The 16,543-nt window shown below is 51.8% G+C and overlaps 3 protein-coding genes across 7 annotated transcripts; 2 read left to right on the top strand and 1 right to left on the bottom strand.

Moving 5' to 3' along the window:
• The first annotated feature begins 3,750 nt into the window (after positions 1-3,750).
• On the top strand, positions 3,751-7,821 carry LOC117396898 (E3 ubiquitin-protein ligase RNF183). 3 transcript variants are annotated; one of them, XR_009307319.1, is made up of 3 exons: positions 3,751-4,181; positions 4,618-6,154; positions 6,557-7,056. XR_009307319.1 is itself a non-coding variant. In XM_058986623.1 (2 exons), the coding sequence occupies exon 2, from the start codon at positions 7,052-7,054 to the stop codon at positions 7,607-7,609; it is 558 nt and encodes a 185-aa protein (XP_058842606.1). In that variant the 5' UTR covers positions 5,102-6,005; positions 6,557-7,051; the 3' UTR covers positions 7,610-7,821. The 3 variants fall into 3 exon arrangements, 2 of the variants coding, with proteins under 2 accessions (XP_058842606.1, XP_058842605.1); XM_058986623.1 differs by lacking the exon at positions 3,751-4,181 and having other exon boundaries at positions 5,102-6,005; positions 6,557-7,821; XM_058986622.1 differs by lacking the exon at positions 3,751-4,181 and having other exon boundaries at positions 5,102-6,154; positions 6,557-7,821.
• Positions 7,822-7,957: 136 nt separating this feature from the next.
• On the bottom strand, positions 7,958-13,862 carry LOC117396895 (U4/U6 small nuclear ribonucleoprotein Prp4). Its single transcript, XM_058986620.1, has 14 exons — positions 13,748-13,862; positions 12,977-13,156; positions 12,497-12,683; positions 12,159-12,246; positions 11,975-12,054; positions 11,503-11,596; positions 11,308-11,402; positions 11,012-11,070; positions 10,747-10,870; positions 10,155-10,244; positions 9,665-9,787; positions 9,224-9,331; positions 9,022-9,140; positions 7,958-8,608 (listed from the first exon to the last, which is right to left on the bottom strand). Exons 2-14 carry the CDS (start codon positions 13,140-13,142, stop codon positions 8,415-8,417), a joined length of 1,527 nt encoding a protein of 508 aa, XP_058842603.1. The 5' UTR covers positions 13,143-13,156; positions 13,748-13,862; the 3' UTR covers positions 7,958-8,414.
• A 48-nt stretch (positions 13,863-13,910) lies between these two features.
• On the top strand, positions 13,911-16,333 carry LOC117396899 (anaphase-promoting complex subunit CDC26). 3 transcript variants are annotated; one of them, XM_033995203.3, is made up of 3 exons: positions 13,911-13,990; positions 14,333-14,438; positions 15,876-16,333. In XM_033995203.3, the coding sequence occupies exons 2-3, from the start codon at positions 14,358-14,360 to the stop codon at positions 16,035-16,037; spliced, it is 243 nt and encodes an 80-aa protein (XP_033851094.1). In that variant the 5' UTR covers positions 13,911-13,990; positions 14,333-14,357; the 3' UTR covers positions 16,038-16,333. The 3 variants fall into 3 exon arrangements, with proteins under 3 accessions (XP_033851094.1, XP_058842607.1, XP_058842609.1); XM_058986624.1 differs by having other exon boundaries at positions 13,918-13,990; positions 14,350-14,438; XM_058986626.1 differs by lacking the exon at positions 13,911-13,990 and adding an exon at positions 14,034-14,171.
• The last annotated feature ends 210 nt before the right edge of the window (positions 16,334-16,543 follow it).

Below are 16,543 nucleotides of genomic sequence, written 5' to 3'. Positions count from 1 at the left end.
CACAAACTTTGCAGGATCTCCCAGACAAACACGAAGCCCTTTGTTTAGACCTGCCTGTGTTAACTGTAACTTTGTGTTCTAAATCCTTACAGCTTCTGAACAACTACTTCTGAGTATCTACCAGAGATAGAGAGGCAGAGAGAGGCAGAGGGAGAGACGCAGCACCAGCTCCACACCTGGGTCTTGCACAGCTGCTTCCCTGGTGAAGCCCATTCCCCCTCGACCCAGTCCTAGAAGCCTGTCCTGCCTCAGTGGTGAGATGGTGTCTCTGGATAACCCCTATGCCGACGTGCTGATCCCTCGCGCCCGGCTGAGCAACGTGTTCACCAGCGAGGGGGACGGCAGCACCGTGATCTCCAATCCGCTGGCCGAGACAGACGGGCTGGGCAAGTACAGCAACGGCGGCACCAACGGGCACAGCAAACCCAACAGCTACAACCCCTACGCCAGCTTCAAGGCCGCCGGAGAGGGAGGACAGCCCCCCGCCATGCCCATCTACAGCTTGGACATGAACAGAGGCGGGCTGAAGGATCCCAAAGCCCCTTACAGCAGCCCTGCCCTGGAGCCGCAGATCACCGCCTACAGCAACAGGAAGGAGCAGGACAAGGAGAGCTGCTGCCACGCCTGCTGGTGCTGCTGCTGCCAGAGGAAGTGCTGCTGCGTGATCTCCTAGAGGAGCCGCGCCTCACCCAGCGTGGACCTGGGGCGCTGGAACCAGGGGTGCTGGGGGGGCATGGCTTCCATCATATACAGGGGTTACAGCTCCCCCACTTTAAAAACGGTAGACTGGCAGGATCAAGCACAGGGGAGGGGGGACTTTATATTGCTCTGCGGAGAGAAGCTGCTTTCGCCATTAACATTATTAATACTGTTATTTTGAGGTGTTGTCCTTCTGTTTGTTTGTTTGCACATTACTTTATCTCACTCTCTTACCGGTCAGCCTAGCTCATGTGTTCCTCTGTGCCTTTTAAAATGAACTCTAAACAGTCAACAGGAACAGCCTCACAATGGACTAATCACTGCAGTGACGACAAGGGTGGAATTAGCCAAAATGAACTGGACGCACCATCCCTCGGGTCCTCGCTGTTCACAAGCCTCTGCAGATTGAATTGACTAGATGTAGTTATTAGTGTTAAAATTACAAACGCCGCCTGTATGCACAGTCACATCGTCCTGTAACCCAGGCGAATGACAAAGGGTCCTTCATTAGGTTTCGCTGTATAGCTTTTTAACCAATGACCTTGTTATAAAACCAATGACAGAATTCTCTAATAAATGAAGTGTGGCGTCTGATAAGTCTGATAAGAAACTTGAACACAACGCAGAGCAGCATTCACTGGGTCTCATTTAAAAATGCTTATTCAGCTAGAATGTGTGTTAATAGAATCTGGAGGCTTCTGTTCAGCTGTCATCATAATGTTCTCAATGAGCCACCGTAGATTCACTGTCTCTGTGCTGTAAAAACAATGTGTTTCAAATCCCTTCTTGTGAGGAATGCATTGCCTGTCTGAATGATCTAAAACAGGGTCAATAAAGAAATCATTGATCAATGGCTTCAGTGAAAAGTAGAAATCATTTCAGTGGGGAGTGTGTGCGGAAGTCTATTATTTCATCTCTAGTTTTAAGTTGGGGGGGGTAGATTCACAGCTGGGGTGCAGTCAGTCCTGCTCCTTATTTCAGATGCCTGGAGACCTTCCAGCACCTTGCAGACTCCTGGTCAGGTGAGTCTGTCCAGTCCAATGGTGCCCACAGGGGCAGGGAGTAGACTGGTAGAACCTGGACCAGGAGTCAGTGTGTTCTGCTCTCCTAACCCGGTAGAACCTGGACCAGGAGTCAGTGTGTTCTGCTCTCCTAACCCGGTAGAACCTGGACCAGGAGTCAGTGTGTTCTGCTCTCCTAACCCGGTAGAACCTGGACCAGGAGTCAGTGTGTTCTGCTCGCCTAACCCGGTAGAACCTGAACCAGGAGTCAGTGTGTTCTGCTCTCCTAACCCGTCTCAGACAGAGGCAGCAATGCTGAAGCACAACAGCAGGTTTCTATGGACAGAGCTTATCTAGCAATGTACAGCCACACCTGCATCCACACTGAGGGACACAATGGCAGGGCTGAGCATTCTTTTGAAATGATTGTGTTTGCCCCCAGATTCCTGCTCCGGTCTCTTTTCTCACCGGGTAAGTCTGGTATCAGGACTCGGTGCCAGCGTGTGACACACAGACAGACACACAGATTGATTTGAAACCTGCCTTTCAAGCCAGACCACATGCCTGCAGGCTCAGTCATTCAAAACACTAAAGGTCATTTCAGTAAGTCAGCATTCCTTTGCTCTTGGTCACTTTATGAGTCTGTAGACGGAGGGAGAGGACAGGACTAAAGCAGGTGAACTGAAAGAGAATCATGCCATTCAAAAGCAGACCCTTCCCAGTGCTGAATGGCTGACTACACGCTGGCCTGGGAAAAGCCTTGGAACCAGAAGAGCTGGGCAGCTCTGCAGCAATACAACATGGCCCTGGATTGCACAGCCCGCCTGCCCGCCTGCCTGCCGTCCACACAGAGGATCACTGCTGCTGCTGCTGCTGCCCAGCACAGGGGGAGAGACACAGGCATAGTCTGGGGGGCCGATGGGAGCAGGGCTTGTCTTAGCATGTGTCAGGACCAGTGGACACGGGGGTGAGGGAGCACAGCACAGATCACTGTACCAGTCTCCTTTACTCTAGCTTATTAGGCATTCTGCACTGGGTCAACATTGGCCCTAAAAAGCAAATGTCATTATCAGCGGGCAGCTATTTGCATCCATATACAGGGACCTTGTTCAGGACTGAATGCCTTTCACGCTTGTTTTATGGGTTTAATCGGCTTCATTTGCACAGGAAGCAGGCATGGCCAGACTGACGAGTGCTGAACAGCGGTTCCATGCTGAGAGGGGATCTCTTATCTCCCATATCTCCCTGATGAAGCAAACTCCTCCAGGTGTCGATTATTACCCCTGACAGGGAGCCTTGCTTTCTCCAGCCCCTTCACTCTGCACTCAGCTCAGTGCTGCCCCATGCAGGACACAGGCTGCATCACAAGCAGCTCAGCCAGCAGCAATTACATCAGAACCCTGCATGTAAACAACAACTACAGCCAGCTGGAAAATCTAATGAAGACCACGTGGAAAGTGGTACATGGAAAGGGCACTGCCACGCTGTGATGCCAGCCTCTGAATCCCATTATATTCATGCACAGTAAACTGTAAATGGATACGCTTTGGTACTGTACTTCATTAAAGTATGTTATTAATACATATAGACCGTGTTCACTTACCAGTAAAATCAACCAGCAGCACAGGCTGTTTCTCGGTACTTCAGTGCCATCTAGTGGTGCTGCGGTAGAACTGCACATGGGCATCAGAACACAGCGTTTAACCCTTTCACTAACTTTGAGTCTGGCCGCCTGAGTTCTGCGGAAATCTCCAAAATAAAAAATTACCAAAATGTATTCACAGTTCGAGTTAATTCAAGTGTTGTTTAAAGAATATGCAAAACTATTGTCTCGCTATAGCGTGGGGATTCTCCGAGGAGGGAACACCCTAATATCACAGTCATTATGCCGGTGGACTGGATTAATAGAATATTGAATGTCTAGGAAGGAGGCTTCGATTTCTAGGCTGCTTTTGTCCAAAGCTCGAAGGCTGTAAGCTGATCCCGCTGCACCCGGCTCCCTCAGAAAGGAAACTCGACTCCTCCTGCCTGAGTCTGAGCTGGAGCACGGCAGCTGGCTCGCTGGGGCTGATGCAGGGCAGACCTGTGGAGCTCGACAGCTGACAGCAGGAGACCAGACCGACAGACCGACAGACAGACAGACTGAGAGGCTCTCACACACGCACACGCACACGCACACGAACACACACACACACACACACACACACACACGCACTGCCGCTCTGGGCTCTTCTCAATCAGGGGCTGTTTGTACAGCCAGTCTCTCTCTCTCGCTCTCTCGGTTATGTGCTGCTCGAGTCAGGGCACACCAGTGCAGGCCAGTCTCTCTGTGTCGAGGGGTCGATGGGGAGCTCTGCTCAGAACGTGAGCCTCTCTGTGGGATTCCTGGAAAAGTAAAGAGAAGACGGACCCGGAGCCACGCTCTGGAGAGCTGCAAGTAACAAAGAAAGAACGAAACGACGAGAGAAAGAAAGAAAAAAGGTACAGCTACAGTTACTGGGATGTTGTGCCGCTGTCTGTGCTGCGTAATCCGGAGCGTGCATTTTACAGGGTCTTTTTAACATCATGGAGAGACAGATTGATGGGAACTGTGCTTCGTGCTTTACAAGCGTTTGTAATTGAACACTGAAAAGGGTTCTGTATTGAGGGTTGCTATGGGATATGAACTGCATTCCACTCGGGGGCCACGGCTCTTCAGGTAGCTTTGCACTCGGTGTGCTGGCCGCTCTATCCAGCGTACATGACTGCTGTTACAATGCAGGTGTAGTGCAGCTGAGCTGCAGGTACAGTGACAGTGCAGTTAACCCAAGTGCACGTTGTATCTACTTACTGCACCTGAATTCTGATTGCTGATGCTCTAGGCATGTTTAAAACATTTCAAACAGAATCCCTTCTTGTTTCCTGTTCTCTCTTGAAGATGTCAGAGGAGGCAGACCTGGGTGAGGTTCCGGACCCCTCCCCGGACCCGAGTGCGAGCCACAAGCTGGACTGCATCATCTGCTACTCCTCCTTCAACCTGCGTGAGCGTCTCCCACGCAAGCTGCACTGCGGGCACACGTTCTGCCAGGACTGCCTGCGGCGGCTGGACACGGTGCTGAACGAGCAGCGCTGGATCCCCTGTCCACAGTGCCGGCAGAACACCCCCTGTCCGCGGGGTGGGGCCGGCGCGCTCGACCTAGACCTCGCCGCCTTCCTCGCAGCCAAAACCCAGGCGGAGACCCACAGGGGGTCGACCCGGCAGACCGGCGCCGAACCCCACAGCAAAGTGTCCAGCGGCAAGCAGCAGCCGATCAGCGAGCAGCCCTCTGTGTGGGGCCAGGAGCTCCCCTCGGAGCCACACTTCCCCAGGAGTCCCTGCTGCTGCCGCTGCTGCTGCTGCTGGTGGGTGTGAGCGGCCAGTGCAAGGAGATCCGCCCTGTCCAGACTGGAGGGGTCCCACCGGCAAACCAAATGACATGCAACTGACCCACGGCTGCTGTGTGGCACAGATGAAGAGAGCATCTCCTTTCTCACCCTGAGAAACTGAGACACACTGGCACAGGCTCAGCACTGCAGACACTTTGAACAACAGCAGGTGGAAACACAGCTCATGCTATAGGAGATCGTTGGATCCTACAGCCCTGGAAAGGCTTGCAGTGATTGTGTGAGGACTCTGACCCGTGTGAATCCAGGCAGAAGGGTTGTTTTGTAACTGTAGTATTCCACAGCACTGTTTTCCAGCTCCTGTAAAGAGGAATCAGTAACCACCTCTATCCACCAGAACGATGAGGAGCTTCTCGCGCAATGCAAACCACGTGATGCTCAGATTAGCAGGGATTAGGGCGGAGCGCTCTGCTTTGCATTGCTCTGTACTGACACACTCTTATGTGGCTCTTTCCAGTATTAAATGCGCTTCCTTTCCAGCTGTGTCCTCTAGTCCTGCTTTCTGTGCTTCAAGTCTCAGCTTTGGTGTAACGTTTGTTCACAGCTAAACAGATTAACTAACTGGATGTAAAAAATATATAAAAAATAAAGGAATGATTATTTTTTGTCAGTCTGATCTCCCTTAATAATAATAATAATAATAATAATAATAATAATAATAATAATAATACGCGCCAGCGTCACGTTTTCATTTCCAGCACACCTGTGCCCCTAGGACGAGTCCACGAGAGACCCGGGCGGAGCGACTGTGCCTGGAGAACGTTTCCATAGCAACCACTTACCTGCGGCTCACGGGAAAGTTAGCGGACCCCGAATACGAGGTTGAGTCTGTGGTGAAGAACGCGCTGTGCGTCTGTATCGCTGCAGACAGCTGGTTTGCAGGTATGTTGTGTTAGCTCCGTTATTGAAGATGTGGGTGCGTCTTGCAAATCGAGCGGTGTCTTAGACACCTGTTTCGGACTCCAGATATTTCTTAATGATCGCACCTGAATGACTACCTGCTTTAGGAGTGGCGCGACAACAAAGCCAAGGTAAGAAACGAGCATTACAAAACCAATTAAAAATCAATCAATCATTAGATCGATGGATTCGATCGCTAATGTTAATTTAAAGACTTTATTCAAAATATAATTTTAATGAAATAAATCATTTAAAATGTTATTACTGTAATAATGCCCGCCACCGGATTTATTGAGGATGTCATTTTGTCTTGAATATTATTGCTCGTTTAACTTTCAGTAATGACCACGTGCTGTGTTTGTGTGTCTCTTGAAGGGAGTATATCTATTTAACACTGTCCTAGTTAGACTTGTTACCGATAATATTTCAGGACTCGTTAGAAACAATGTTGATAACCGCGGCTGTGAGCGGTTCTGATCGGCACAGCGCACAGGAGACTGCGTCTTAACCGTATACATTGTTATTGCTTTTAGTTTCGACCCAGAACCTGCAAACCTACTGCAGAAACCTGCCTGGATACCTGGAGAGATCTTAATCGCTCGCTGTGCTCTGGGGTGTACTCTTGTCGTTCTTCGGGAGAAGACTTGCTAGCCAGTGGTAAAAGGGGCATCTTTGTAAGGGCAGTGACGTTTTGTTTCCGATAACCGTCTCCCCCGGGAGCTCCGTGTTTACACGCGTTAATCCTGCTGCTGCTGCACCGGCTCTCACAGAACCAGGGCCGCGGCGCTACGGTTCTGTCGTGTAAACGCGACGGGACACTTTCTGAAGGAGCGTTTGGTGTGTGATTGTGCCGCAGTCACGCCCTCGCCAGGATGTAATGGTTGGATTTGAATACGGCAGAACGTTGCAAGAGCCTCTTGAGATTTGGAGAGGCAGGCCTGTAAGATCACACAGCTGGGTCGACCATGGCAGGAAAGCGGCTGCTTTGCACAGTGCTCTGCTGGCATTGATCACGGAGACCAGGAGCCATGCAGGAGGAGCGTGATGCTGCCAGCACGCCCCAAACTGACTGTGCGATCTGCTGGAGCCCCTACAACAACACCTTCCAGACCCCCAAGCTGCTCCACTGCCAGCACTCCTTCTGCCTGGAGTGTCTGGCCAGGATGAGCCTGGCCTCGAACCCGGATCCCCCCGGGGGCCTGACCTGCCCGCTGTGCCGGCGAGTCACACCCATGGAGCCCGGGCAGCCAGTCACAGAGCTGCCCACGGACCAGGCACTGCTGGCCAGCCTGCAGCTGCAAGCCACGCCCATCGTGGTGGAGGAGGGCCGGCTCTACTACGCGACCACGTCGCGCAAGCCCTGGTTTCTGCCCCAGAGGCCCACAGTGTACACGCTCAGCCTGGACGTGGAGCGCAGACTGGGGATCAACCACAACCAGGTCCACCCCTGCCCGCTGAACACAGAGCACCCCCCGAGCCCCCAGTTCAGGACCTTCACCTTGGTGATGCTGGCACTGGTCGGGGGGGCGGTGATGCTCATCGTGACCCTCTACTGGACCCGGGCGGGGTTCTGGGGCTCCACGTGAGCCGTCTGGACAACAGAACCGGCACTTCCATTCTTCAAGCAGAAACAAACCTTCATTTACAACACAGCGTCCAAACCAAACCTCCAGGCTGGAAAGCAACACCCACTCCATCTCTTCCAGAAGATTTGTCAAAGCTGAATTGTTTTGTGCATCTGCAGGTCATCAGCAAGGAAGGGGTTAAACCTCTCACGATGTTGTCACTGCAGGGTCTTTGAACGGCACAGCGCTCGTCTGCTATAAACAGAGACGCGTTCCCGGGGGGAGCTGTAGGCAGCAGGACTCAGGGGGCTCCTGTGAGCTGCTTCATTACAGTACTGGGAATTCACAATGTTAACATTGTTATATTGATGGTGTTGTTGCAGTTTTAATTTCTGTTTAAAAAACTATTAACACAAATTCTGTACAAGAGATTTTTTTTTTTATATATAAAACACATGCATGTTTTTTAACACATTAAAAAGTAGCTTTGCTAAAGAAACCCCAATGCTCTGTTTGAATGAATACATTGCAGACACAAAGAGATCGGAATACAAGGTCAGCTGTAACCATGGAAACCAGCAGCCTGAGCCATTTCCGATTCTAACTCTGACAGCAGCCTCAGTTCCAGTGAGCGTGTGCAGTGAAGCCTCTTTATGAGCAGCAGTCAAACACACTCTCGTGGATATGGACTGGTGGGAGTTTTGTTTTCTCATCTGCAAATAAAGAACACAACAGAAGTCCCGAGTATCATGGAAGCTAAGCTCTGGGATAAGCCCAGCTTGGTGACAGTACAGCGGGACAGCAGCCTGCACGCATGTCTGGGCTGCTACTCTGACATCCACAGCTTGAAGGTGCGGTCGTAGGAGCAGGTGGCGATGAGCTGCCCGTCCAGAGAGATGTCCAGCCCCATCACCTTGCCCTCGTGCCCGGCCAGCGTCTTCAGCGGGGACCAGCCCGGGTGCGTCCACACTTTGGCAGTGTTGTCGTAGGCGCCGGTCAGCAAGTAGTGACCGTCAGTGGCTGAGGGAGAAGAGTCAAGTTTCAGCGATGATTAGCCCCGGTAACTAACGAACAAAAACGAACAAACACGGCCTCTCGTGTACTGCTAAGGGCAAAAGATAATCACCTAGAACCTTAGGATTGAGAAAGTGTATCGGAAGCCATAAAAGCAGTACAGTATTTCATGTCACATTTTTAAGTTCATTCAGTATCTGGAAAACTACAAAGCAGTAAGTAATTCAACATATTAACGTCACATTATTCAGCAGGTTTTGACTTCATGAAGCAAAACGAGTTTGTTCTGCAGGCTGATTCTAAACTTGCGGCCATCGCTGTACATGCTGACATTAAAAAGCAGCAGCGACGCAGTTCCGTTCTCAACACGAGCCCCCGAGGTCCTGTCTGCTTCCCTCCCATCACCCAGTGGCACTCACGCTGAAACTTGACCCCAGACAGCAGGTTCTGGTGGGCGGGGATCGTGTAGATGCACTTCCTCTGCCGCAGGTCCCACACCTTGCAGGTGTGGTCTCCACTTCCTGTGGCCACGTGGAACCTGTGGAAGCACAAGCAGGAGGGGAAGTAAGAAAACCAATCGATCCCCGGGAGCGCGCCCCTGTGTGCCCCCTGGTCTCTTACCCGTTGGGGGAGAAGCTGAGCCCGTAGATCTCCTTCAGGTGTCCCTCCAGGAACATGATGCAGCGGCCCGTGCGCAGGTCCCACAGCCGGCCGAACGCATCCAGACCCCTGCCAGAAAACCAAGAGAAACCTCTCAGACAGGACGGGGCGGGGGACGGGGGACAGGGACAGGGGTGGGGGGGACACATGGCAAGCCAGCACATGCATTCAGATCAGGCTGACTGCAGCGCACATTCAGCACAGAAGAGTGAAGGCATGGTATAGCCTGCCAGTGGAAGCAATAGCATCTAAATAAGAAAAAAAACTAACAGGACCGTTACAAAACAAAATAAACACAATAATAAAATAGACTGTGCCCTCGTGAAGCACTCCCTCGAGTGGGTGAGCCGTGTGCTATGTAGGGAGGAGCCTGGCTGGCCCGCTCGCCCTCCTTTCTCTTACCCAGTCCCAGCCAGCGAGCCATCGGGGTGGAAGGCGATGTCGTGCACCCCCTTGCTGTGCCCCTCCTGGTGCAGAATCTCCTCCTGAGCCTCCAGGTCCCAGAGGCGCCACGAGTGATCGTAGCTGTGGGAGGACAGAGAGATTGCAGCGGGATCTCACATGGCAAGCAGCTCTGCTGCCTCACTTGCACACTGCTGACCCATTACCAGCTCTACAGAATCACGCACTTTTGTATTTAGTTGGTTTAAATTAAAACTGTTTGCGTGAACTCTGACGAGTTAGAGAAGTTTAAAAAAAGCATTATAACACAGATACAGACAGGAACGCTGGCATGGTGCCACTGTGCCCACGCTGACTGAAGGGGGCGCGATGGCATCTCTTACACGTATAGAAACTAGAGCCTTTCAGGCTCAGCGGTCCCCAGCACGCCCTGAACTTGCCAGTCGTTTCTCAGGTGACCCCCAACCTGCTAGTTTTGAATCTCACTCACCAGGTTGTGCCCAGAAACCTGCCGGAGGGGTGCCAGCTGACCCGCGCGACCCTGGCGGTGTGCCCCTCGATATCCGCTACGGGCTCGTCACTGTGGGAGGGATGGGGGGAAACAACGACCCATTTCAACATGCAAGTGTGACTGACAGACAATATCTCCACACTCCCAATATCTCGGGCTAAACAGAAAAATACTTCAATAATGCAATAATGTATCAAACACACACGAGACGCCCCCATCCCCGTCGGTCAGGATGTTTTACTTGAATTTATAGATTATTAAACAGTTCGAGAAAAATAATTTTGAAAAGAACAGCATACATGCATTATAACACAGACAGCAAACCAACCAAGCTTAACCTTATACACACGGTGACAGAAGGGACACGGGGAGATAATTCAACATCTATACACAGTATCGATGCCACAGGCTCAAGGCAGACAGACACACGCACAAACACACACACAGTCACAGACACTCAGACACACACACACAGTCACAGACACTCAGAGGAGACACACACACACTCACACAGTCACAGACAGACACACTCAGGCCCAGACACAGACCCCCTTGCTGCACGAGAGCTGACCTGTCGAGACTCCAGAGCTTCACAGAGCCGTCTGCAGCGCAGGAAGCCATGTTGACATCCTTCTCGTCCAGGGAGACGGTGGCCTGCGGGTGGAAGGACATGGCGCCCACGTTGGTGTTGTGACCTGCGAGGGGAAACGCACACGGTGACGCTCACACCTGAAGCACGGCCGAGCTCGGCACGGGTCAGCCTTGTGAGATCTGACCAGGCTCAAACCCGAGGGAGAGCCCTGAGAAGAATAAAGAGAGCACAGCGAGCCTCTCACCTCTGAGGGTGCGAATCAGGCTGCAATCTGGAACTGACCACAGCTTGCAGAGTCCACTCCTGCAAGGCAAACACACAGGCACTTTCATTTCACTCTCTCTATTCACTGACCGCTGGTTTTAATCCAAGACTTTACACCTTCGTTCACATTATTTATATAAAATGTTTGAAATTCAGCATCATCTCTAATCCTCCCAGCGATGCACAGACCAGGACAGCCTCCCGAAGCCTGTGTTGAAATCGAGGGAGGGGCTGCAGCAGCAGCAGCAGAGCACAAGGGCACTGCGAGGTCCTTACCATGACGCGGTGACCAGCAGCTTGGAGTTGGGGCTGAACTGGCAGGAAGAGATGGGCCGGTCGTCACCGATCTGGCTGCAGAAGTTATTCAGGCCCTGAGACACAAAGACAAGATGAGATGGGGAGCAGGGTTCAGTCTGAAGAAGCCAGTCCTCAGTGGTGCGTTTGATCATTACAGATCTCAGCCCGGCTCACCCGCAGGGCCGTGTGCCTCTCTTGCTGCCGTGCTGTGCGCGACGCCTCGGGAACCTCCTTTAGTTTTCTGGCCTCCTCCAGTCTCTCCATCGCCCTGGCAACAACATGAACATTGCACCAATCAGAGGCCAGCAGGCAAAAACACAAAAGAAAGATTCTGAAAAGCGTAGATTTCCTTGTTGATGGAAAGAGTCTTTACTGAGCTGCAGCAGCACTGATCCGGAGAGTATCAGCACACTACGGGCAGGCAGCACCAGTGCAGGCCACTAGGTGGCAGTGATCATCATTGAACGGTCAGAAATTAAGGAAATCGGGTTATGTTATGAAACACACATTTATTTATTTATGTATGAAATTTCCCTGTCAGAATATGCAATCAATTGAAGTTATACCACAGTCCTTTCCCCCACCCCAGTACATACATATAAAACGTACAATGGCATGTAAATAATTAAATGGAGGTTTCCCTGACCTGGGCAGCGAGTAGCGAGCCAGCCAGAGGCGGGCAGCCTTCAGGGTCTCGGGACCCTCGTGGTACCAGGTCTGCTGGAACTGAGAGAGAGGCTGGGGTCAGAGGACAGCCACACAAGGGCTTGAAAGGTTTCGCAGCTGAAAACACGATCAGGGTTGTTTGCATCCCAAACCTCCTGCATTACCTCGTCCTGCGGTCTCTTTGACTTCTCGTCCTCCTTCTTAGACTTCTTCAGAGCGTCCGTCCCGACCACAGACAGGATATTGCGCAGCCTGGAGAGAGAGAGAACTTCAGTCAGCTCCTGGGACGCTACGCGGGGCTGCTGTCCTGCCCAAGCCAGTGCCACCACTGAAGAAATGCATCCGGGTTCAAGAAAGGAAATGATGCTAGAACTGTGGTTCAAAAACATTCACCTGTAAACCGAGGCACAGTAAAGGCTGGTTCACAGTTCAATCATGCTACTGGCGCTTGGGGTTGCACGACTCAAGTATAAAGCCTCCTTCAAGGAGCTCCGCCCCTCACCTCTCCCTGCGTTCTGCAGGCCCCTCCCCGAACAGCGTGATTGGCTCCCCGAGAGCGCGCAGACACGCCTTCACCTCGGAGTCGTCCGTGGACACGTTGATCTGCCGCGCCCGCTTCCTGCGCTCGAACTCCGCCAGCACCTCCGCCTGTCGCTCGCTGACGTGGTCTTCCAAATCGAACGCCTCGCCTGCCCGGGGAAGCAGAGACAGGGTTCAGAATATGGGAACGCTACACTGGCTAGTGTCCTTACAGCAGGGGGTACAGTCCTGAGAGCAGCGTGGAGCTTTCCTGTCCCTGACAGTGGAAACGTTCTCCCCACACGGGACCTCCTGACTATGATCCAGCTCCACAGTGCGGGTCTGGGAACTCCTACTGCACAGCAGTTTGAGTTTCTCCAGGTTTTACAGCGAGCGCGCTGGCAGCTGCAGGCACAGAGGGTAACTAAGCTCACAGTAAACCCTGTAATGGATCGTGTCTCACCGCTGGCCAGGTTAATGTTCCCCGCGTCTATCCCGGCGCGGACCGCCTCTCTGCCCAGAGAGCTCCCAGCCCCCTTGCTCAGTCGCTCGCGCTCGCGCTCCTCCAGGCTCCCGTAATAGATACGAGACTTCTTCGCCATGGGCGGGGCGCCTTCATCGTCAGACATCTTCCAGGACTTCTCTACACGAGGGAGGGGGGAAGCAGTGTTAAGAAAGAAGCACTTTGCACAGCTTCAACACTGCCCTTTAACAGGGCTGCTTTGCATGGGTGTGGACAAACGGTTAATAAAGACCAATCTGTATTTATTATACATTTTCAACCCTGACTGGAGCCAGAATCCCTCCCGTGAGCCAGACACCTGGACAGAACCGGCTCGTCCCGTGTAACCTCACGCTGGACGGAACCGGCTCGTCCCGTGTAACCTCACGCTGGACGGAACCGGCTCGTCCCGTGTAACCTCACGCTGGACGGAACCGGCTCGTCCCGTGTAACCTCACGCTGGACGGAACCGGCTCGTCCCGTTTAACCTCACGCTGGACGGAACCGGCTCGTCCCGTGTAACCTCACGCTGGACGGAACCGGCTCGTCCCGTGTAACCTCACGCTGGAGTTTACAGCGCTGTGGCAACATTGTAAAAACTCGTAGAACGCAGAGCAACCCCGTTTCAATTAGCCGGGCGCTACAATGTACAGCAGGCAGTTTATTTAAAACAAAACGTGCATGTGTCTGCAAAAGAACATTTTAACCACACAATAAAACCCAACTCGTTACCTGCGAAACTTCTTTCAAACGAAACAGCAGCGTCGCTTCCTCTGCATACACACGCACATATACCCGGTTACTCCTTCCAGATCCGGGGGATGCGGCACTGTGGGAAATGTAGTTCTCGTGGTCAAATAACCTGCGGTGAAGTATCACAGGAATCTGATTGGACTACAATTCCCAGCAGCCCCTCTGACGGATGCCGGTTCCATTCCTCTGACCGGTAGTAGATGATTCCGAGGCCATTGCAAGGTTTGTAAACGAACACATTTGTAATTGCGATTTATTTTAAATATAATCAGAACGGACAATTAGCAAGATTAACTCGAGTTAGCGTTTTGTTATTGAATTCTTAAATAGAAATAGAATCTCTTTTGCGACATTGTGTAAACAACATGCTTTACAGTAATGCCGTGGCGCAATAGTATAGCAGGTAGAGACATTTTACAATTATCAGAAACAGTGTTGCAGTGTGTTCTGTTAGCACCTCGAGTGCATGGCGTATTTAAACTACACACAACGAAGCATGTTTTTAGTGGAACGGTAATGTCGTGCCTCGGCTGCACTCTCATGTGTATCTCTGTCTCGCTGTAGTGTCGGCTTCATTGCAGAAATCGCGATGCTGCGGCGCAAGCCCACCCGGCTTGAGCTGAAACTGGATGACGTCGAGGAGTTTGACATGGTGAAGAAGGAGCTGGAGGTACAGTAAGACTCTCCGGAGAGCAGCCAGATACTGCGGACTGTGTAACACGTCACTACTGTGCAGAGCAGCCAGATCCTGCTGAGTGTGTAACACGTCACTACTGTGCAGAACAGCCAGATCCTGCTGAGTGTGTAACACGTCACTACTGTGCAGAGCAGCCAGATCCTGCTGAGTGTGTAACACGTCACTACTGTGCAGAACAGCCAGATCCTGCTGACTGTGTAACACGTCACTACTGTGCAGAGCAGCCAGATCCTGCTGAGTGTGTAACACGTCACTACTGTGCAGAACAGCCAGATCCTGCTGAGTGTGTAACACGTCACTACTGTGCAGAACAGCCAGATCCTGCTGAGTGTGTAACACGTCACTACTGTGCAGAGCAGCCAGATCCTGCTGACTGTGTAACACACGTCACTACTGTGCAGAGCAGCCAGATCCTGCTGACTGTGTAACACGTCACTACTGTGCAGAGCAGCCAGATCCTGCTGACTGTGTAACACACGTCACTACTGTGCAGAGCAGCCAGATCCTGCTGACTGTGTAACACGTCACTACTGTGCAGAGCAGCCAGATCCTGCTGAGTGTGTAACACGTCACTACTGTGCAGAGCAGCCAGATCCTGCTGACTGTGTAACACGTCACTACTGTGCAGAACAGCCAGATCCTGCTGAGTGTGTAACAAGTCACTACTGTGCAGAGCAGCCAGATACTGCTGACTGTGTAACACTTCACTACTGTGCAGAGCAGCCAGATCCTGCTGACTGTGTAACACGTCACTACTGTGCAGAACAGCCAGATCCTGCTGAGTGTGTAACAAGTCACTACTGTGCAGAGCAGCCAGATCCTGCTGACTGTGTAACACGTCACTACTGTGCAGAACAGCCAGATCCTGCTGAGTGTGTAACAAGTCACTACTGTGCAGAGCAGCCAGATACTGCTGACTGTGTAACACTTCACTACTGTGCAGAACAGCCAGATACTGCTGACTGTGTAACACACGTCACTACTGTGCAGAACAGCCAGATACTGCTGACTGTGTAACACGTCACTACTGTGCAGAACAGCCAGATACTGCTGACTGTGTAACACATCCCAGTGGCATTGGCCCATTTTGACATTACTGTAGCTCCAGAGCCCAGTGGTCTAGGTTTGCTTTCAGGAATATAGAGGGTGAATGCGCAGAAACAGCATGCAGGTGCGTGATGGGAGTAAGGGGTAGATTGGAGGAGGGTGATGGAAATCAGTCCAGCCTTGCAGAGCAGATTCTATTAAAGGATTGCTTTGGGTTTATATTGCAGGCGTTGCTGTCCAGCCCTAGTGGACCCGATCAGTAACGCACTGAAAGCTGTGAAACCTCGTTGCAGACTCTGGTCTCGGAGCACTCTGGGTCGTGCTGTATTCATCTCTTTGTTGTCTGTCTCCTCTCCCTCCCAGAGTCGTAAGAAGCAGCAGGAGGAGGTGGATGTGGTGGGCGGGGCCTCGGCCACGAGCAGCGACAGCAAGTCCAGGGATCAGCTGATAAACGAGCGAATCGGCTACAAGCCGCACCCCAAACCCAACAACCTGCCCTCGCTCTTCGGGAACCTGCAGTTCTAGGGGGGCGCTCAGGCCACGCCCCCCAGCTGTGCTTCCACTGACTTCCCTGCAGTGATCAGAGCTGGAGCAGAGCGCCACAGCTGAGACCATGGCAGCATCTTTACAGTCCTCCGCTCCCATCAGGAAAGCCTCGGCACGCTCAGCACTGCTGCAGGACAGACTGGACTGGGGGAGGAGACGGCTTCTCCACAGCGATCGCCTCTTCGTTTGTTTTTTTGTTGTGTGAAAGCACTGGATTGCAGCGCTGAAGACTTGTGCACAATTGAATGTATAAAATACAACCGTTGTTTTTTTAACATTACAAATTATTTTTTTAAAGCAATGTTAAATATTAAAAGTCAAACGGAGAAAAACTGTTTTCTGCTTCTGTAGAACAAGTATTTTCTGCTTTAATTATTTTAGCATTACAAATAAGAGATAGACCTAATGAAATACATGCTGTTTTGTCCCTGCTTCAGCAATGCAAGCATGCCTTTGTAAAGTGTGTGTTTGTTAGCCTGCCTCAA

This window comes from Acipenser ruthenus, chromosome 15, assembly GCF_902713425.1.
Source record: "Acipenser ruthenus chromosome 15, fAciRut3.2 maternal haplotype, whole genome shotgun sequence".
NCBI lineage: Eukaryota > Metazoa > Chordata > Actinopteri > Acipenseriformes > Acipenseridae > Acipenser > Acipenser ruthenus.
Note: the sequence above shows the minus strand (reverse complement) of the source record. Positions and strands in the feature narration are given on the sequence as shown.